We start from the raw sequence: 23,429 nt of genomic DNA, 5'->3' as shown, positions 1-23,429 counted from the left end.
AATTTCAGTACGGATGCAGTCCGTCTAGCTAATTAGCAATTCATTTTGAAAAAAAGTAAAAACTACTTTCGGTGAAAGTCTGTGACGTTTTTTTGGTGAAATTAAGTAAGAATTGTGACGCGCGGAATTTGCCAAGGAAGGGGCGATTCGTGAAGGAATACTATCTAAGCGTAGCGCCACTATTGGTTGGCGCGAAGCGTAACAGGAATTTTTTGCTAAAATGCCACCCAGAGCGCTGGAAATGGCACTTCCCAGGCGTTGTAAGTTGCATCTTTGCATTTTCTTCTTTGAAATTACTAGCGATATCATAAAAATATGCGCCCCGTTTGCCCCCTCCCCCCCCCCCCCTTGGCTACGCGCCTGCTGTTAGAAATCTTGCAGGAAACATACAGCCAAATGGAAACCAAGTGAACCCATATCGATGTGGATCATATATATGATTGTACGTACTTACACTCATACACAAGAGATGTACAGACATTATGATAATCATGAGTGACAACTTGCTATACGACCACGAAGTGTCATTTACCTTATGCAGCATGTGTTGGATAAAGGTTTTAGCCGCCGCCTAGTATTGTTTGGATAAATAATCTCACGCATTATTTTCTATTTATAGCCCCCAAAAAACTATGCCACCAAATATTGGGGGGGGGATATTAGATACTATATCCCCCACCTAAAATATTGGGGACATCCCCCCCCCCCCCGTCACCCCCATGATCGCCGCCCATGGCTTTTGATGAATAACTTTTGCTGTTTATAATTCACATAAAGGCAGAAAAAACGATGATGACAACTGAAAATATGCTAAAACAAGCATTACCTTAGGTCATTGTAGCTCTTTTCTTCTGACTTATGGTTACATTTTCGAGCTATACGCTAATTGTGGTGTGGTACCTTTATGGAAAGCTATCGCTTCCAACAAGTATGCTAACTTCAAATCGAAACATGGCCCTCAACTGAGATAACGCAAGAATGGGTGTGGTTATTCGTGAACTGTGACTGACCGTCTCAAGATGTGAGTCCTTCTGAAATTGACAAAAGAGGTATCCCAGTCAAGTAAGTAATATAAAAATAAGGGAATCTTTGTTTGGTGTGATATCAGAATTGATTTTAGTCTTATACTCGCAAGCATCTAGAAACTGCGATGAAATTTTTTTAGAGCCTATACTTTCACCTGCATGATGTACACATTTTGCACGCTAAACTAAGAATTCCCATTCAAAGTTGTCTTCTGTAAATCGGTCTTTCATTTTTAATTTGTCAGATAAAGAAGATGAAGACCATTGTGTAAGGCCGAACTTAGCCGCCAAAAATACAGTGTAATGATATGTCACGCGATGTAGCCCAAGCCCGGAATCCCGTAATAGTAGTAATACTAGTATTAGTAGGCTATTACTAATACTAGTAGTATCGTCAATGCATACATTTCGCGCACACTAAGTGTTAAAATGTAAGTTAAGTGACACTGATACAGTGATAGCAATGCAGTGATGATACAGTATTCCCCAGTACCATAAAATAAGACATAATTAATGAAGTTGTAGTAGCAATGGGCTGAATTCAATAGTTATTCTGCAGATAATGACCCCATCACTAATGGCACTAGCCCTTCCATTAATTTCCTAACCTGTTTCTGTGTCAGTTTCCTCCCCTAAAAAACGTTACTTTCCGCCCCTAAATCTTAGGTTTTAGGGGAAGGAAACTAATGTATTTCAGGGGAGGAAGCAAACATTTCTCAGGAGCAGAAAGAGAGAAGGCATATTGGTTAGGCTAAGTGGAAAGAGTTAAATTAGGTAGTGAAAGAACTGAAGTAAATATTTATGTGATTTAGGAGATTTTAGTGAAAGAAGATAACATATTTTCAAGGGACTTGGGGGCAATGTGTGAAGATTTTTTTTTTGTAATGAAAGAATCTCTAGTAACTGATTTAGGGAGGAAAGTATTGTTTTTAGGGGAGGAACCGAGGAAGGCATATCTAGGCTGTGGAAAGAGTAAAAGCTGGTAGGTACAGTATATAATGCATTGTTGAAAGTATTAAAGATTAGGCCTATGTGGTTTGGTCTGAGTTCTATCAATATCAGCTTGGTAGGCCTGCATATTGTTGATGTTTTTCCCTGTAATTAGAATTTGGCATAGGAAGAATTTTGTGGAAGGCTGTGATTAGATGGTTTAGTATTTTTTTCTGATAAGTGAGTATTAAAATAGTTTCCAGTCACTTGAACAATGGTACAAGAATATAGGGATTCTTGTACACAATACTTATCATTAAGCAAATGCTTGGAGTGGAAAATAAAAAGGTGAGTTTCTTTTTCTTACTAGCATTCCTTGTGTTTAAGGCATAGGAAGAAGAAACCTGGAACACATTAACAAGGAAACGCTTAATAATTGTTTTCCCCATGAGGACAGACGAGGAGTAAGTTTCTGAAAAATGCCAGATCTGTGTCCAGCTGACTATGGCTGTCGAAATTGTTGTTCTGTGTCCATGTTTAAAACAGGCCTTGAGGACTCGTCTCGCATTCGCTCCCCAACCTGTATCAAACCCTTCCCAGTACTGCTGCACTCGAGACTGCATTGTCCTGTGCCTGTTTTGGACCCTCCTCAGTCTCCTCCCGATCAGCAACAAGGGTTGCTTCTCTGTGTACGGTTGTAACAGTTTCGTAAAATGGTACCCTCTTTCCTGTGATTTGGTTCAGGTAGCAGTGTTATCCTGAAATCCAATGTGTAAATATTAATTCATGTGTACATAAAAGACAATGAGAAACTACCATCATGACCAGTAATAGAAGTGATATATTAATTTAAAAAACATGATTGATGAGACATACCTTCCAATCTTTGTTGGTGCGGATGGCTCCATCCCACAATGATTACCATACACCTTTAAAACAGAAACTCAATTGATCTTCTCATTACCACATTGAATATCACGCATGTAAATTACCCCATGTTCACATGTCCTATGCACACAATCAAGCCTTTTCACAAGCACTTTATATGTTCCGATCACAGGACAGTTACACAAATAAGTTACCAAGTCACATTTCCTAGATTCCTTCATACAGTACATTACTGACACAAGTTTCTTCAGCTTACTATACAAACAAAATATGCGGTCAGAGCCTCCCTTGAAAAAAAGTAAGTTACAGTAGTTTACTTAACCGAACGCGTTATCTTTCCTCCTTTAACGTGACTTTTCCCCTTTTCTCAACATTTATTCCACCTACTATGTCATCTATTCTTTCCAAATTTTAGTTTTCTCCCCTGATGCTGACGGGGGATATCATGCTTATATTGATTACCAGATATACTGAAAGCCCATGCCTGTTTTTAAATGACATCCATCAAAGGAACATATTAGTGATAAATGGGATCCAGTCCTTCTGGTCACATCATTTTTGGTTCCTTGCGTTTTGCATAGCAAGGAACCTATGCATTCAATTCGGCATGTGTGTGTGTATGTGACGCTTGACTTGTGTACATGATACCTCAATAAGGAAATGATGTATCATGACCAAACTTGGTGGGTGGATAGTCCATAGTGAGAGGAAGAACCAAATGTCCATCGATGTTGGAAGTTACGCTATTGCAATCCAATAGTCGACCTGCATTTGGGCGACCTTTGACCTCAGGTTGACCTCCATTGACCTGTATTAGTTTCTTTTAAGTTGACTATTTGAATTTTTGTGGCCATATCCTGATCTAAATTGTACATAAGTTGACTCCTCTGCAACCTTTTTGTGCAAAGTTATTAGAGATCAAGGTTTCGTTTGGTTTCGTTAAAATTCTTAATAAGAACAGTTACTGTAGGATGATTCTGTGAGTTCTGTAAAAAAAAGCCAACTCTTGCTCCTATCAGTCACCTGGTCCTCAACAGGTTCTCAAAAGGAACAACAGTTGATTTGTGATACATTTTGGCAATAATATTGTGTGTGTACATCGGACCACATAACAATGTTAGAACAGTGCTGCTTCCTTGTAAATATTCCTTACAAGCAAGGAACCATAAATACTCCATAGTGCCCTTGGGCTCCTGTTTGTCTTTCAATCGCCCTAAGCCTTGTCCTGTGATGAATGTTAGTTTCTGTGATAGAGTGGTTGAAATGTTGGCCAGTCCTGCCAGAGAATTTGAGTCTAACAATGACTTATATCGAGAAGTGACGTCAGTGCGGCACATTGGTCAGAATCGATCAGATCTCAATGCTCTTAGCTTGGCCATGAGACAATACACAGGAATGTGAACAGACTGTGTGAATGGATGTGAACACAAAAGATCTCACTCTAAGCTTGGCCTTGATACAGTACACTGGAATGTGTACAGACTTTGCTCTATGGCTGTGATTCCAAAACGTTGTTATTTCAGAGCAACATATTATGAAGAAAACCTAGTTGGGAATTCTAGAATGTTTTAAATCTTCAAACGATTGCTGACTTTTAACTTCACTGGGAATTTTTCATCTCAATTGCTATTTTATTTCAGAAATGTTACCTTTCCTCGCTACAATGTAGCTTTCCAATGATAGTGTCTCTGCAGCTCCTGAAACGATGTGTTGCGATGACGTTACAGTCGCCCATCGTTTTCCACTGTTCAAAATGTGAAGTTGGCATGACGTTAACATTTCCCTTCTCCTGTATCATAAGATAGAAAATCCCCGAACTACAGTTGGACTGTCACTATGAAAAAAAAAATACTGTATGGAGTTTTTTTACATATACCCAATAGGCTGCCAAAAAATTCCTTTAAGGAAAACATACGTTGTACAGTATGCGTACATTTGGTATTGGGAATGTTTCTTTACTAAATTCGTTTTTTCTATGATCACCGTTATGATGATTTTAGGCAAGTGTACTGAACATGGAATTGCACCTTCTTTAAACGGCACACAATGAAAGAAACTGTCTATATTGTTGAAGTTTTTTTTTTTTTTACACAAGGCTATTTACGGGAATTTTCTTAACAAATTGACAGCTGGACAAACCTGCAGATGAACTCATAACTACACAATCAAGGACTAGATGAAGACATGAAGGGCAACTGGTAAGTCAGTTTCAGACCATTTACTTTTCTCTTTAGGTTCCACAAAATGGCAGTTTAACTAAGATTAACCATTTTTGACTTCTTTAACTCTCTTGTAAGAGATATTCCGGTGGATAGATATTACTGCTTTATATATTAAATTATCTGCGCTTACAAGTATAAAAAGCCTGTGTATATTGTCCATGCTTGTAACACCCAGCATAGAGTTTGGCATCATAGGGTTATTGGGCTGAAATTGTCTTGATATCTACTTTTCATGTAAAATCATTGCACCACCTAGGAATAAAATATTCTTTCCCAGCACATGTTTGGTATCGATGATAATCGTAACCTTTGTAGTCATGCAGGCAGATGAGTGTGTGTGAAACCTTGCTTGGAAACAGGATATCTCTAGAATAGAAGTTTGGACCAATATCATATTTGGTGTGTAAAAGTACCAAATTGAGTAGAAAAAGCCTACTGCCTTTAGAGGTCAAAGGTCATTAGGGGTCTGTGAAACTGTGAAACCTTGTAATGACGATATCTCCAGAAGAGAAGCTTGGACCAATCTCATATTTAGTATACATACAGTAGTTGTGCCACGTTGAGTTCAAGATACCTACAGTATGGATTTTTGTGGAGGTGAAAGGTTGGGGTCACCATGGGCCAAATTGTGAACATCGTAAACACGATATTTCAAGAAGGGAAGCTTGGACCAATCTCATACAGTATTGAGTATACATGCAGTAGTTGTGTCACGTTGAGTTCAAGATACCTACAGTATGGATTTTTGTGGAGGTCAAAGGTTGGGGTCACCATGGGTCAAATTGTGAACATCGTAAACACGATATTTCAAGAAGGGAAGCTTGGACCAACCTCTTATAAAGTATGTACAGTAGTTAGTTCAACAATCCATTTGTTTTTTGTGGAGGTCAAATGTCACCAGTGGTCAACTTGTGGAAACCTTGTTTTATAATCTATTGTATCTCCCACAGTGCAGCCTATTATATTACATGTGTGTTACGCCTCATTAATAGGAGAGGCTGTTGGCAATTGGAAATTAGCTAAAGGGCTTCCGTAGATATGAGTCATGAAGTCTCGACCAAATCTCCATTGACTTACAGTATGTGTGTCGGTAACTTACTGTACGTTGCTGCATACATTCCTGTGCACAAAGTTGTGTAATGAAACATTGTACTGTTTGTACATGCTTAATGTGTTGGAATGTCCGATATCAATTTGAATAATCTACTGTATATGTTACCGTTGCTACCATTGTTAACTTTTCCGGCATATTTTTGCAATTGTCAAGATTCAGTGCCAAATAAAAACTTTATGTTTGGATGTAGTAACGTTGGGGAAATGACCAGGCGCTGTTTACGAAAATTAACTATTGCCTGGTTTGATGTTTTAGAGGCAAATCAGACGCAAAATCTTGGGGACCGGGGAGGGGGCTTAACATTTGACTGACGCATGTTTAATGTACAGGCTTGTAGGTGTACCACATAGAGTGGAAGAAGCCAGTTGGTAGCGATCAATCTCTATGTTGAATACAAGAAAAGTTTTCATCTCGGTCTTCAGGTGCCAATGTGAATATTGTGTTGTTATATGATCTCAATGCTTTTTGCTTATATTGAGGTACTGTATGCTGTTCATCATGGTTATACCCTACAGCCTAGTGTGTCACATTCATACTGTATAAGATTATTGATGTACAGGTAGCATCATTGACACCACACTGCAGGTTTGCTGTCTGGTTATTAATAAAACATTGAACCATCCATATGCAACAACAACACAATGTAGTATACATTTTGAAAGTTAACAGAATGATGTATTTATTTAGATTCCTTATTTTCTCATATTTTTAAGAAAGAAAAACAGATTCACGGAAATGATGGTCAGGAGCTGTTCTGACACGACCCCTTCACTCTTCGTAGACTGTCTGAAGTAAATCACGTGACAATGGAGCTGACTCCTGAACTTCAAGGTAAATGCCTTAATCTTTGACTTTGTCATTTGTGCATCTTTACTTCCTTTTGGCAAACCATGTAGCCCCCCCCCCCCCCCGCTCTGTCGTCTTAATAACAAATAGAACAGTAACAAAACTGTATTATCAGTAACGAATAAACAATTAAGATTTACATGTTCCCATGTGTGTCACTAATTTATTGTTCGTCACATGTAGTCATACGTGGTAACATTTACACATATTGTTTCTGTTTTTTGTTTAGAGAAGAAACTTTTTCTGATAGCAGGTCTCAAAAGGACATATAAAGGCCAATATGATGCGATTCAACCCCTGCCATATATAAAAGATAGACTTTATTGTGTGGACAAGGTCTTTGTAGAAGGGGGCGTTGAAGTTTGTCTGGCACCAGAGCTAAAGCCAGGCACCAGAGGATCATGGGACCGTTTGGAATCTTACAAAAGTATTTATACTGACTTTCGGTTTAAATCCAAAAGACGCATTATACAAGGAGAGCCCGGGTATGGTAAGTCGACGTTAACCCTTCAGCTGGCCTACGATTGGTGCAATGACGTATCGGATTCCCCGATGAACAATGTAGAGATACTAATTCTTCTTCGGTTAAGACAACTTGGAAGTATAAAGTCTCTCTACAGGGCGATTAAGTCATTTCTTCTATTCCACGAACCCCGTGTTAGCAAACATGAGATTGAAAAGATAATTCACAGTTGCTCTTCCGTCCACATTATTTTGGATGGATATGACGAGTATCCTGGCAGGGACAGCAATGATAATGACGATGTACACAGGATTATCAAGATGGAACTGTTTGCAGACTTTGATGTCAGCTTAACGACAAGATATCTTCCAGAATGTCTTAGAAAAGAAACTAAGGGGGCCAAACTAACAGGGTTCGATGATAAAGCTAGGGACGAGTACATTCGCAAGGCCGTAGTAGGTAACAACGATGAGGCAGTGGAAGAAATAAAACGATTGCTCTATGAAAACTCCATCCTTGCTGATCTTTGCCAGGTGCCTCTCATATTCGTGATGTTTGCCCACATGGCTCATGATCAGAGAGACTTCATGAAGTTCAAGTCTGTCACACAGTTTTTCAAATACATGATTAGATGTTTTTACGACCATCTGAAACAGAAATATTACGGCAAAAGAAGCAACGAGTTATGTCTTCATGAAACGGATCATCATGAGCTAGACAAAATAGCTTTCGAAGGATTAAACAAGAAAAACCAACAATTGTCATGGATTAAGACTGGATTTCGTCAAAGAGTCGGGCAAGAATTATATGACCAGTATATTTCAATTGGCATTTTGGTCGAAGAAGATGAAGTGAGCGATGATTCTACTGGAGACAATGTGTTGTTTACAACGATGGTCCGTTTTTATCATAAACTATTCTGTGAATGGTATGCAGCCCACCACCTTGTCACTCTTCTAAAGAACGCACACGATCTCTCCGATATTCTCAGGTTCTTAGATCCATTTGATCTTCAGTACCTGTTTAGATTCGCCTGTGGTCTGGATCCCAATGCTGGATTTCCACTCATCAACCATTTAAAGAGCCTACCAGGCGGGGATAAGTTTGCCATCCTCTGTATCCTGGAACAAACTGGTGATGTCAACGACATTATGGATTCGGTGAAAGAGCTCTGCTCGCATGTCGTTAGGATACAGGAAAGAGACAGCGCTCTTCTTCAAAGATCGACGACACAGTTGCTGGAGATTGCATCTAAAAATAATGTAAGTTAGCTAATAAAAAAAAGCCTTTTTCCATATTTTTCCTACACCTAATTTAGGAACTGTTTACTATTTTATAATGATTTTGTTTTCTTTATTCTCAAGTCTATTCACAGTCATTGAAAACTATTATTTATGCCACTTTAAATCATAAAAACTTAGGTTTAAAGAAGACGGATGATTTTCCTATAGTTTATGAATATGCAGTGGTGTATTGAGAATAATTGCAAATGATGTCATATATTCAAACCAATCAGGATAATCTCTGCAACTGATGATGAATTGAGAATATTGAACATATACTTCAACATAAAAACATGGAGTTTGGAATTTCAGATTATTTGTTACGAATAAATAGCTAGTCTTCCAATACTTTCAATAAATGTTAAATGCTTCGAATGATTGAATTAAACCTGGAACAACAAGCCATACATGTTGGAGGAAATTGTATAATCGTTGAAGTTACCCCATTAACATAATGTAACATCAGTTAACATTAATACCAATACATGGTCGGTAACCGATAATTTACAATGGGGTGATCGAAAAAGTAATTGGGCAGTTCTTCTATCAAAATAAAACTGTATAATTGAACGTGTTGGATAGAAATAATAGTAGAAAAGATAAGGACAACATGTACAGTAATGCCTTTAAATCCAACATAATATTTAGAATAGATATAACTACACGCTACACAAATTTTCGGAAACCCTGGTCCTTCGTCAGGTGTAAAAAGAGTGATTGAAATCACGTTAGTCTACCGTAAGCCCCAGACTGCTCAAAGTGCTTAAACCCAGAAAGAAAAGCCATATCCCTATTGAGACCATGACATTAATGTAGTAACAACCCTTGCAAGGAGTGTAGTGTATGGTCATCGAACCATACTAATGTAGTAACAATCCTTACATAGAGTGTAGTGTATTGTCATCGAACCATACCAATGTAGTAACAACCCTTGCTGGGGGTGTAGTGTATGGTCATTGAACCATACTAATGTAGTGTCTGTGTAGCCTCAAGCCATGCAAGGAGTTATCACCGAGAGAGTTGCCTGGTGCAGGGAGATGTCACTGACAGCGAGAGGTTTATGCTATTAACACTGTTACAAAAACGTATTCTTACAGTAGAATACCGGCAGCCAGTACGCCTGCGTTAAGTCGCAATTTAACAGAAGTTCGTGAAAGACGGTGCGCCGTATTTAAACGAATACATAAGAACCGTGCATCAAAAAGTAAGAGTTAATTCTGTAAAGGAATAACTTCTCTCCTGTTAAAGATTCCTACTGTTATCAAAGTTTGTCGAATATTTTACTTCTATTGCAATTAATTCTTCAGTGGCCAACCCATTTAGTGTAAATTAAAACCGACACGCTTCAATATGTGTATTTTTCTAAGAAAAGACACCAAGAAAAGAACCTGGGCACGAAAACCAAACTACCGAACGACTGCTCCGCTCTCAACCATAGTCCCCTTGCATAGAGACTGTGACTGTGTGATCTCCGTCGGGTGTGTATCACCATTCCCCTCGAAAGGGAACACCTAATTATTAATATACGTTTCATTTTAGTTTTAGTAAATACTTCAGAGCAACTATATAAACCGACTTTGTGTATTTTAGAAAATAGTGAACAATGTGACGTTAATTTTAGCCCAAACAACAACAGTTTTTAACCAGTAAACGCATGCTTTGATATAAAATGAAGTAACTCTACCAACTTTTAAATTAATTAGAAACATGATGCGCATAATTCAACACAGAAATCCCCAAACGAGAATATAACCCGCATAATTTTGGTAGCACTTTTTTTATTAATATGCAAATTGAACAGTGTCCGATGTTTGTTAGTTGATACAGAACGGTGATAACTTGTAATTGTGCATTCATGCAAAGGTGTCATAATACCCACTATTTAAGATTATTATTCATTATTGGCGTCATGCAGTTTAAAATGCATTCAACTGTTATTCTATATACAACCAATGCTGAGTGTTAATTTACAATATAAAGGCACTGTTGTATGTCCATAACATCTTATTTTCAAAATGTCACTATTAATTTACAGGGTCTGTTTTGTCTTTGAGAGAGCTCCCTGCTATAATTAGGCAGCTTTGACAGAGAGAGAGAGCTCCCTGTTGGTGTTAGGGAGCGGTCACAAACATACTGTAGCTCCCTAATATTAATAGGAGCTGTCACAAAGACGGTTGCCTGGTATAATTAGGGAGCTGTCTCAGAGAGGTCCTTGGTATAATTAGGCAGCTGTTACAGAAAGAGTTCCCTGGTATTATTTGAGAGCTGTCACAAACAGAGCTCCCTAGAATTAATAGGAGCTGCAAAAAAGACGGTTGCCTGGTATAATTAGGAAGCTGTCACAGAGAGGTCCAGGGTATAATAGGCGGCTGGTGCATAGAGTAATCCCTGGTATTTTTAGGGAGCTGTAACAAAAGAGCTCCCTAGAATTAATATGAGCTGTCTAAAAGTGGGCTCCCTGGTATAATCATCTGTTTATAGCTCCATGGTATAATAAAGGAGCCGTTACAGAGATAACTCACTGGTATTATCAGGGAGCTGTCACAAACAGAGCTCCCTGATATTAATATTAGCTGTCACAAAGAAAGGATTCCCTTGTATAATTAGGGAGCTGTCACAATGGGTGCACCCTGGTATAATTAGGGAGCTGTCACGGAGAGAGGTCATTGGTGTTACACTAAGCCCCCCCCCCCCCGTCATGATCAATGTTTTGTTTTCGCTGCGTTGAAGTATAGAAGACGCGAAGATAGCATTGGACTGGATCAAAGTATTAATAGATAACAATATCAGCTGATCAGTGATATGGTAAACTGTTAGTTTGTTATGTAAATATTGAGTGATGGTTTCTGGAAGGCTAAATAAATACGATGAATTGTGTAACATTAGTGACTTTTAGTGCGCGATGATTGATGTGATGTTTGACTTTTAAATCAATATTCTCATTTGTATCGGCGTTACAAGGGAAATATGAATATAATTTTACCCATTCCCCTCTCCCACGAACATAACATGCTTTGCATTGACTCAAATGCTCTTTACCACTGCAGGTACAAAAAAGAAATGCATATCTTACACATACAGGTTGCATTTGCAGAGACCAAATCTTGGAATATCAGTCATTTGTACATATTCCTCAATCGTTTATCAGCTCTTAATTATAATTATGTAATGTTTTATTGCAGATCCTCAAAGTGCTTGTCTGGTTTCAACATTCTTGGTGTAATTGTTGTGGTTAATTGTGACATATTAGGTTAAATTGATTTTTTTCCTGTAAAGGTGGAGGATGGTGAAAGATGTAACAACGGATTGTTAGAAATAGCTGAATTATACCAGTATACCATTGTAATCACTACAGAGGTATTATATAGGCAGAGTTGCATTGAAGGTTAGGTGGGGTTGCCGAAAGACCCCTGGTTAAAAAACTCTCCTGTTAATAAGATAAATGCAATATGAAATGTATAAAGAATGAGACATAACATTACCATTATATCTAAGATACAATGTGAATGCACGTCATAACACATGGGATTAAATGCATACAATAGCATACAGACTTTACTTTATTAGTATTATTATTATGATGAATTATAAATAAGTTATGAAAATATACTCGATCTTTTATATTAAGTTTAAGACGAAGCATTTAAACAAAAAATGAAACTTAAATACCTTGATCTACAGAGTCATGTAAACGTTTTTATTAACAATGAACAATGACAGTAGCAGATATGTAGAAGACCAACAAGACAATTAAATCCATTTAGAAATCGAATTATGGCTTTTGCAGAAGGTCCAATACACCCTAGAAATATCTACCAGACAGGGAAGGAGAAGGTGATATTTCACTCAGAATTTACAACCGTTCTAACTATTGTAGTGCGCATGCGCGCTACAATATTGGGAATACAAGCCCGCTCCACCATCCGCATGGCTGGCTGATGAATGCCAGCTGAACATACACTCTTTATAGCAATATCAAATTCACAGGTTGGCTAAGCAGGACAAAAATCCAGACCCAGATTTGCAAAGAATTGTTGCGGCAAACAGTTAATTCTGCACTGGCACACGTAAACAAAAATGATCCCATTGAGTAGAATACTTCTTCAAAACAATACGTAAAATTTTCTACTTTGGTTCGTTTTTCTCGAATTGAACAAGACAGGTAACATTTGAACGCATTTGAGTTAACAAAAAAAATTGCACGCAACAAATGTTAATCGTATGCACATCAACTCTGTGTTATTTGGTGATCTCGGGCACGAACAGCTATAGCCCATAATGGTATGGCATTATATACTACACAGTCATAGTTACTGTAGTTCCACAGCTAACTGCTCTGTACTTATATTACGTGTTTTGGATGATGAACCAGTGCCAGGAAACCGAACAAGCAGTTTTTAATCGCCCGGAGTGTGTAATAGTGCAATGAGAGACTGGACCTACATTGTATTCGTTAGAGTAATTGTGCATTAGGCCTTCGGTGTAAGTCACCGTATGTTCGTAAACTTTCGCTAACTAGGCGAGGGTCATAGAAATTGCAGTAGGGGAATGGCGTCATGCGACATATAATGAAGCCACCCATCAAACTGGTGGCGCTTTGCTTATACGACAAGAAAGTACTGGCGCGTAATACAAGCACTACGTCTTTCACATAACTAAAGTGATAAAGTTGACATAAATCACTCGAAATGGTGATATCGTGTGCCGCATTTGGGTGCCAAAAATGTGGCAGTGGACTGTAAGTTTCAGTTATTCTTAGGAATCGATAATAGAAGCAATTACATATAGGAATTTAATTTTTTTACTAGTGTCGTCTGCTCAGCTGATGTTGTTATTCACTGGACCCTGGATATAGTTAGCCTAAGCCCTAGACCGGCCACGGCGGCTTTCGGATGCGATATAACTAAAGCCTAATTTTAAAAATGTTAACACCTCATTTTACTCAAAACTGTTTCCCTAACGACAGATCCACATGCCAGAATAACATGGGATGATGGTTATGATGTCGTGGGCTTACCACTAACAATTCAATAATAGAAAACTAGGCTACTACCGACTTTGCAACGTTAAAATTAAACTAATAACTGCATGCACAGACTAATATGGAAATATTACACGAAACAAGGTGTGTGGGAAGGGGAAGAGGGGTGGTGGGTTGCCTTTACACGGCATTTTTTAAGGGACAACTTGGCTATGTCACTATTTGAGTGGAGCAGTAAAATAATACAAACAAGACAGATGTTTGCCATATGCCTCTCAGATACCAGAAATGACACTTTCCAGACATTAAAAGTTGCACAAACACTCCACTTACTCGAGTCGTTATAGATGCGAGAAAAAGCCAGGAGTATAGTACTTACCACTATGGTCACCATAACATGTCTCTGTTGCGCAAAGTACGCCTTCTCTTTCAGAAAAAGCGGGTAAAATCAAATTCAGTTTCAAAGTCGAATGCACAATATGTATATGTAAAGACTAACAAATGATCTGGCCTTTTGCCGTACACTACAAAGCGCCCTCCATTTTTTCAAGGCTTTACTGCTTAAACAAACGGCGATAAACTGTGTCAGCTTTCTTCCTTGTTCAATTTCTATGACGAAGATACAGTGACGTTAACATGTTGTTCAAGTTGACCAATCAGTGTCCAGGACTGGGTATTCTCTGTCACGTCCGGAAAATACGTGAGTCTTTCTTAAATACAATACGGTTACAAAGACCCATCCATTGAATATCAATTACAACAAACTAAATTTCACCTTCATCGCGCACCACAATGACACGTATTTGTATACAGTTGTTCTAGTTATTTGTAGATTTTATTACAAAATGCAGACTGGATGTAATATTTACCTTCAATACACGACATCCGTGTATGTGACCTATGCTGCTGGGATGTATCAAGTCAGTATCATTTGCCGTTTAGATGAACAAAATAAAACTAATGGATGCTGTTAGCTCCGGAATATTATTTTGTTATCTGTGTTAAAAAAAAGGCCAATTTATTAGGGACAATAAATTTTTATCTTGATTGCCCTTCAAAGCTGCTCTATAAAGTTCATCGGGACTCATAGAATTTTTCCCTCTTTTCACAGTGAGAAAAAATTGCATCTTCGTTATCCATCTTTTAAAAACATGATAATTTAAAACGTAATGAACTGAAGCATCTTATCTTCAATCTAAACAAGATATCTAGCCATATATCGTAAAAATGATAATATCAACTAAATATGAAACGATTATACGATACCACGGGCAAACTTCTTATGATCTTTATATTTAAAAAAAAATAAAACTGTTACCAAACTGCTTATCCACTAGAGAGCCTGTGTAAGAGAATGTGTAAAAGTAAGTTGGGCTGACGTATTGATCCTAGCAGGATCTACTTCAAAGGCTAAATGACAAGTGATCATTACGATCCTGCTAAGATCGAAACGTCAGGCCAACTTATTTGTACACGATCATTATATATGTTTGTTGTGTAAACAGTGACTGTCGTACAACGGTAGTAAAGTTCGTTATATATTTAGTTTGTGGTACAGGATAAGTAAATAGCGATAACAATAGGCAAGCATGTTCCTGATTACGAAAGGTAGGTAAGATGTGAACAAATGTTAGTATTAATACAGTTAGTTATGAAAACGAAAGATAGATACGAAAATAAATATATTCATATTAAGAAGTAAAAACAAACAGCATTTAAAGAACGGAAAGCCCTGTTATTTGAAAAGTCCCCTTTTCTCATGTTCTGATATGTAACAAGTTAAATGCGTTTCGTTTTCTTTTATGGAAATCACTAGTTAATACGACTGTAAACATCTATTGCTTTAATAATTTATAATCAAGTTACTATGGATGACACGTTATTGATTTAATTTTACTGTTAGCTGAACTTTGAGCTGAGTTTATCACAGTGTTTTCATCAAGCCAATGTTTGTCAAGTCAAGTCACAAGTCTTTCGCTCATGTCAAGCGTATAACAGCAGCTTATATAGTCATTCTAGACGTAAGCCTAATGATAATCAACGACCGATGCTTAACGAGGCATCTTTATCAAGTGCTTCGGGTCCTGTGAATGACGTGTTTCAGTGAGCTCTTGTTACAATGGTATGGAGGCAACTCTTTTCTACAAGAGTAGTCATATACACTGGGCAGCAACTGAAGTAATATTGTACCGTTATGGAGGGCAGGAGTAGAGGGGTAGCTAGGGGAGGGGGATAGGCCCTCAAGTATTTGTCTGCCACCCCCAGTCATATACACTGGGCAGTAACTGAACTTCAGTGTAAAACAGGTGTACTTTTACTCTCTCAATCTGCAAATATAACGTTAATACAAAATCAAACATTTACTTACTCTGTACAGAGACTAATCTTGTATCATGATGGAGGGCAGAGTAGGAGCAGAAGGGTCTATACGGGAGGGCAATAGGCCCTCAAATATTTGTCTGCCACCCCTTGAAATTATCGAAACTGGAATAGAGATAAACATTTAAGTATGAAACATTATTGCCTAGGTTTCCTTTTTTCTGTTGGTGTTATCTGTACCAGGTGTCAACATCCGCTCCGACTGTTATTACCAAGTACGCAATATAATATCTGAGGGTTGCTCAGAAGGAACATTGATCCCAGAATTTTTTTTTAAACGTTCTTGGTCGAATTAACCCTGCTTATACCTCGACTTTTGACTATTATTTTCGAAAACAAAAACGACTTTACATGTTGACATTTTGTGGTTTTATTTCTGATATTTGATTTTTCTTATAGAACAATTTAGACTGATATCGCAACCTTCCACGCTTTATAGAAATTGTAACGTTTGTCATGAAGTTTTGACGATTATCTCGAAATGTCGTCACCCAAACGTTTACTGAAAATATGAATTTCATTAAAAATGGAACATTTGATTACCTCGCATTGTTTGGCTAACAAAGGATCCAGCCGAATGACTCAGCGATGCCTTAATAAAGTAGCCTACAACCGTAGATGAGTGGACCTGGTGTCCTCGACACTGAAGAATGTCTTGATCTAACAAGTGAACTAAAGGAAGGTGTGATAATGCACCCCCCCCCCTCTCCTTCCCTCCAGTCGCCCCTTCCGACTCACACACCTCCCTTTGACACTCCAGGTATTCGGTCTGTCGGTACAACGAGTATCACCTTTAATTGTGTTATTATACTAATTCAAGTCACAAGAACACTCTGTCTTCAACGCAATCCAATTCCATATTAAACTACTGCGTGTACATGGCTATGCACTGGATGTAAGGAAAGATAAAACAAACACCGTCTTTAACCATCACGCCCCCATCACCATCCCATCCCTAGTAATTCCACAATATATGTGACTCCATGTGTGACTCCATGTAGTGGGTCACGCTTTTCATCGTATATCGAGTGAAATATAGGCTTACTTTGTACTATGGAAACTGTGTACAACTAGCGCATTGTATGTAAATACTAGCAATATCAAACAAACAGACAAGTCGTTCCAGACCCCGGGAAGAGGAGGGTTAGTTAACACACACTGTTTTCTGAGACATTTGGGATCAAAACACTGCTTCGTGATAACATGTACCGAGATACCAAACTAATAGGTAGCGTGGTTTAGATTTCAATTCTAACCAGTACTTTACATGGGTACACGTTTTCAGTCCGACAAGTTTTCAGTCCGAAAATAAAAAACCACGTTCTCAGTCCGAAAAAAACGAGTTTTCAGGCCGACACGTTTTCAGTCCGAAAATAAAATTCACGTTTTCAGTCCGAAAATAAAATTCACGTTTTCAGTCCGAAAATGAAATACACGTTTTCAGTCCGAAAATGAGAAACACGTTTTCAGTTAGGGAATGAAAGCAGTTTTAATGCCATAATATCACCAATAAACGAACTAATAGTAAAAAAATCGATTGAATCTTTTGTATTAAGTCTCACATCACCGGCCTCAACAAAGACTTCGGACCCCTTAACAACTATCAGTTCTACAAACATATATAATCCGTTCTTCGCTCCTGCAGCTTCCTGTATAGTCATGGTTTGTTTGGTTCTAATTCCATCAATGCAATTTACACTTTAAACCAAGCGTCATACTTTCATTGTGTTTCATTTTGTACTTTTCATTCAACTACCAATATTGCTGACGAAGGTCCCAGGGGGACCGAAAATTCCAATATATTTTTTAAAACTTAACTCCTTATTTGTCAATTATGAGTAAATACGAAAGATTCAATCGATATCTTTACTATCAGTTCGGGATTTCACATTTTATTTGTGATATTATGGCATTAAAACTGCTTTCACTCCCCAACTGAAAACATTTTCGGACTGAAAACGTGTATTTATTTTCGGATTGAAAACTTGTCGGACTGAAAACTTGTCGGACTGAGGGGTGTACCCCCTTTACATACGGAGTAGTACTACAGCATCCTTAGTTTAATAGTGTAAGTATAAATGCAATGTACAAACATAACAACAATAACTCACCTCTTTTAAGTTCAGCTGGAGTTAACAATGTATAATTTTATATATAAAGCATTATTATACAAGTATATATGAACAACGGAAAATGGCTAGGAATGAAAAACAATGAAACACAAAGAAAAAGAGGATTTTAAGTTTTAAACAGTAAACAATATAATCAGCATCTCATGAATAATCATCAACCAGATACATACACATGAGAGGGTATAAATATATCATTTTCAGTGAATTAGGGTTTACATTACCTTCCACATGAATGTTCTGTATGTAAAGGCGAACATGAATTATGAATGGTTGGGTATACGTCATGGACACAAACGAATCATACAGTCTCTGGCCCTATACATTATACAAAGTTCACTAATATATTGGTCACTCAGCCGCTTGAGGAATTCTTTAAAAAAAAACAAAAAACGTAAAAACCTTGATCTGCAGAGTAAAATTTGTTATTAATCAGGAAACTTTCAACCATAGCAGTACCATATATGTCGGACACCACCAAGAAAACCAATTAAATCTCTTTATAAATCGAATGATTGCTTCTGAAGGAAGGTCCATTACACCCTAACAATCCCTAGGGGAGGAGAGGGTGGGTGATGTTTTATTCAGAATTAAAAACCGTTCTTTATAAGCTATGTATTGCAAAGTGATGTGAGAAGTCATTAAATGTTAAGGTCAGCACGTTTTTGTCTCAATTTCTACTAAGCATTTTGACCCATTATATAGAAAGTAGGCCTATATGACGTCATTCGGTCAGACCACATAATGTAATTGCTATAGGCAAAACTAACCAAGAAAACATTTGGTAAACAATTATCAGCAATATAAGTACGGCATTGCAATTCATTATTATTCTAACATATTAAAGAGGTTATGAAATGGAGTTACAACAGTAAATAATATTCCTTGTGTATGGTGTATACCCTACGAACAATGGCATGCCAAGGAGGGGCGGGAGGGGGGTAAGGGTGCTCGACCGCCCATCGTCACTTAGGGGGGGGGGGATGATGTTGCCGTTCAGCTGTTGAAGAATTAGACTTCTACTAGACCCCTCTCCCTTTTGCAACCTCACAGAAAGTATTTATCAGCACAACCTTGTATTAAGAGCTACTTATATATATTTATTGATGAAAATTATATTCTAAATATGCCCCAGAGTGCACCAATTTTTTTTTTTGGGGGGGGGGGAGGGGGAGTGGGGATAGGTGAACACCAGAAACACCTACGTGGTAGTCGGCTTGAATGATCACAGGATACCATCCTCTCCTCTATAAAATCCTTAGTTTGACTCTAGTCCTGCTACAAAGGTTCAGGAACCTAACTAAATCAATCTGTGGGAAATTTGTCCTCCACTTTTGAAATCCTGCTGTCTATGACCCCATGCAGGGAGCTGTTGTACATGGCGTCCATGCCATATAATGTAGTGCACGTGTAGCTTCATACCTAGCAAAGATCTGTCACGGACTGAAGAGAAACAAGGAGCTGTCACTCAGTTCTATGGTATAACTCGATCTGTTTAAGAAAGATCTGCATGCTACCACAATGGAGCTGTTACATAGAGAGCTCCCTGTTATAATTAGGGAACTTCACTGAGAGAGCTCCCTGGTATAACAGGAACTGGCAATGACAAAACTATGTGCTGTAATTAAGCCCCCTCATCGAGTATTTCGTGTTTGATGTGTTTGCACGATCCTAATATAGAATATGCATATATGGATCAAAGTATCAACAAATAACTATATCAGTGATATGGTAAACAGTTTGTTTGTTATTTAAATACTGTGTCGAGTGACGAAAGGTTAAATAAATAATATGAGTAGCGTGATATATATTCCGATTTCATCGCCGTTACAAGTAAAGATTACACGTCGATTACATATCATTGACTTAAGTGTGTTCTAGCACTGCAGGTACACAGTGACTCAGAACTGAGCAAAATTAACGAATGCTACACATTTCATGTACGATACTTCCTCAGCGCTTAGGCCTCAAATCTACAAGTCATTCAATTTCTTTGAAATGAGCGTATAAAATGGAGATGGGACACGTTGGGGGGGGGGGAGACGTTGGGGGCAGGGATGTGAAAAGGTGAAAGATAGTTTCACCCATCTAGGCATTTCTTCGTATGCAAGCTTCATTTTCATTGCGAGACTGTTCTCGCTGTTCGCGAGTCAGGAGAGGAATTAAAATAAATCGAGGCAGATAAAGCAAGATAAAGCTGCTCATATATACATTGTGTACCTCTCAGTCTGTGTCATGTTCAGACCAAGTTATGAAATATTACATATCATAACCAACACCTCAATCGTGTCTAAGCACTTAATTATATAAATGTAATACTCCATTCTCTCATATCAAATCCGCCAACTTCTTGTCTAATTTCAACATTCCTGGTGGACAAATATGGAACGCGAAAAGGGAAACCATATTTCGTTGTCTAAACTAAGTTTGTTGCTGTCTAAACTAAAGTTGTTGCTGCTGTTTTATCATGTTGTTTCTCAAACTTACGTTGTTGTCTAAACTTACGTTGTTGTCTAAACTTACGTTGTTGTCTAAACTTACGTTGCTGCCTAAACTTACGTTTTTGCCTAAACTTACGTTGCTGCCTAAACTTACGTTGTTGTCTAAACCTACGTTGCCGTCTGAAGTTGGTTCCGTTCAACTTGCGCTGTATATACATACACGTCGTTAATTTGCTGACCAATTACGAAATAGAAAGATTGACATGTATCCCAACCCAATTACAAACCGGTAAACGCTCTCCACCATGCTACTTACATGAGCTGACCCCGCCCACTTTGCTCCTCTAGAAACTTCCCGTATATGCGAAGAACAAAGGCGGCCTTGTCCACGGGACTGTTTTCCTAAACCCAGGCAGCAAGAACCAACCCCCTGCGTATAGTAATCATATGAAGCCCATGTGGTAAAGCAATTGTTGAACCAGGGAGTTAGAGTAGCAGCTCCCTGGTTGAACAGCGCCGATAGCAACAACGTAAGCGCGAAAAGGGCAAACTGATTTCGTTGTCTAATCTAAGTTTGTTGTTGCCTAAACTAAAGTTGTTGCTGCTGTTTCACCATGCTGTTGCTCAAACTCACGTTGATGTCTAAAATTCCGTTGTCTAAACTTACGTCGTTGTCTAAACTTACGTTAAACTTAGCAACGAAATAAGTTTGCGCTTTTCGCGTTCCATAGACAAATGCATTTAAATCCCCACTCCCACCCCCGAACGCTACTAACCGATATAGTGGCGGGTGGTAACACCGGATTGTTAGCAGGCGCGTATCCAGGGAGGGGGCGTTGGGGGCGCGCGCCCCCCGGGTAAGAAAAGGAGGAGAGAAAAAAGAGAAGAAAAAGGAAAAAAGAGGGGGAAAAAGAGGAGGAGAAGAGGAAGGAAGGGAAAAGAAAAAGAAGAAAGAGAGAAAAGGAGAAAAAGAGGGAGTAGAAGAAAAACGCCAAGACACCGGGAAGAGAAAGAGGAACAGTGACATCATTACAGCGCTGGTCCCTATTATATACACAGGGTAGCCAGTGACGGATCAAGGATTTCGGAAGGGGCGTTTGCCTCACCCTACCCCTTACACCGACAATTACATTTTTGACGTTTCCATTTTTCCTCTTTTATAAACAAGCATCGGTTATTTACCCTACATCGCATGCCATCGTGTACCGTACGGTCCGTGAAAGTTGCGCAGTGTACCGCGGGATGCTAATGTAAACAACGAAATGTCTTATGTAGATGGAGAAAAAGGCATGGAGGTCCAATTATGTCAAAACTCTCTTTTACATTAGAAATGGCGAATTAGGGGCTGCAGCCCCCCCCCCCCCGCGCCTCCCACGCCTATGTGTGTAGTGTTCGGTTTCGGAAATATCTGCTATTTTTTTTCATTTCCTTCAACCAAGTTTTATAATAGCCGTTGTAAGAGGTTTTAACATGGGCGGCGATCCGTACTTCCGAGTGGGGGGGGGGGGGATATGACCTTGTTGACTATCTAAGCGTAGCGCCACCATGTGTTGGCGCGAAGCGTACAAGAAAATTTTGGGATTAACAAACCCTCTAGATGGCTGGAAACGGCACTTCCCGAGGTTTCCAAGCGGCATATTCCCAACTTTAAAATAGGGATATCATGTCCGAAATATCTCATAATCAGGATCCAAAATAATTTTTTTTTAAATTTCGGGTGTTCTTTTGGGAAAATTGCCCCTGTCAATCTTGTTTCAGGCGCTACGTTAGAATGTTCGAGAACTCTTTGATATTATTCGATGAAGAAAATGGCCTCATGCAGGCTATTATAGGCCTATACACATGCAATACACAATTACACATAGTTACATTCCTAGGTACCGATTGCTAGGGCATCCAGGTGAAATGTGTATTTAGCTTTACCGTGGTAACGTGAGATTCTCAGCTGTTCGAGGGAACATGTACGTGTGTAGGCCTACTATAGGGCCTATATGAATCATCGAGGTAAATGAATCTGGAGGATTCATGTCAATTGGGCGCGCGCGTACCATGCATGGAGGGTCATGTGATGTGTTTCAGGGTGGTACTAATATATTACTCTCCCCATTACGCATGATGATTTCACCCAACTAGTACGTAAATGTGTATGCGTGCTTAGAGCAGCAGGCGACGTGCACCCGTTACCTAGCAATAACCTTGCCTGTAGCCTGACGTGTAGCTATATTCCCGTCGAGCAGCATTAGGCTCTGTCCCATGGAGAATTCCGTGGTTGCACTGAACTAAACATTTCCCCACAGCAACACGTCCAGTTCAACAATCCTTTTCGACAAAAAATCGTTCTTGAAATACAATTCAGACATCGACATCGACATTTTCCGCTGCAAGCCCAATGTATCTATACTTGTTCTGTGCCAGCATGTCTAACGTTAGCATTATTAGCACTATTTCGTAGGCCTGAAGTACCAGTACCTTCTTATGCCGTTAGTTCCATGTCCGAACCGACAAATCTTTTACGAAGTAACTAACACTATTCTCGAACTGCTACAGAGAAATATCAGTTTGGTACTACCCTGGAACACATCACATGACCCTCCATGCATGGTACGCTCGCGCCCAATTGACATGAATCCTCCAGATTCATTTACCTCGATGGATATGAATACTATGAGGGTGCATATATGTACTATATCAATACCGTGGGCGCAATAATACATTTTGTTGTTCTAGG

The 23,429-nt window shown here is 38.7% G+C and overlaps 3 protein-coding genes across 6 annotated transcripts in view; 2 read left to right on the top strand and 1 right to left on the bottom strand.

Annotated features, from left to right (window-relative positions):
* The window catches only part of LOC139969995 (uncharacterized), a 958,452-nt gene that overhangs the window by 165,978 nt on the left and 769,045 nt on the right, over nucleotides 1–23,429 (bottom strand). The gene's annotated exons all lie outside the window — the stretch shown is intronic.
* LOC139969972 (uncharacterized) overlaps nucleotides 1–23,429 on the top strand; it is a 290,887-nt gene that overhangs the window by 182,603 nt on the left and 84,855 nt on the right. The gene's annotated exons all lie outside the window — the stretch shown is intronic.
* Nucleotides 804–22,059, top strand: LOC139969985 (NLR family CARD domain-containing protein 4-like). The gene is made up of 4 exons (XM_071975483.1): nucleotides 804–1,062; nucleotides 4,939–5,041; nucleotides 6,893–7,010; nucleotides 7,255–22,059. Exons 3-4 carry the CDS (start codon nucleotides 6,986–6,988, stop codon nucleotides 8,757–8,759), a joined length of 1,530 nt encoding a protein of 509 aa, XP_071831584.1. The 5' UTR covers nucleotides 804–1,062; nucleotides 4,939–5,041; nucleotides 6,893–6,985; the 3' UTR covers nucleotides 8,760–22,059.

The sequence above is a fragment of the Apostichopus japonicus genome, chromosome 7 (genome assembly GCF_037975245.1).
Source record: "Apostichopus japonicus isolate 1M-3 chromosome 7, ASM3797524v1, whole genome shotgun sequence".
Lineage (NCBI taxonomy): Eukaryota > Metazoa > Echinodermata > Holothuroidea > Aspidochirotida > Stichopodidae > Apostichopus > Apostichopus japonicus.
Note: the sequence above shows the minus strand (reverse complement) of the source record. Positions and strands in the feature narration are given on the sequence as shown.

Coding starts and splice junctions, on each gene's coding strand:
- LOC139969985 (XM_071975483.1), top strand. CDS start 6,986: ATGGAGCTGACTCCTGAACTTCAAG. Junction 7,011..7,254: donor GCTGACTCCTGAACTTCAAG/GTAAATGCCTTA, acceptor TTTTTTGTTTAG/AGAAGAAACTTTTTCTGATA.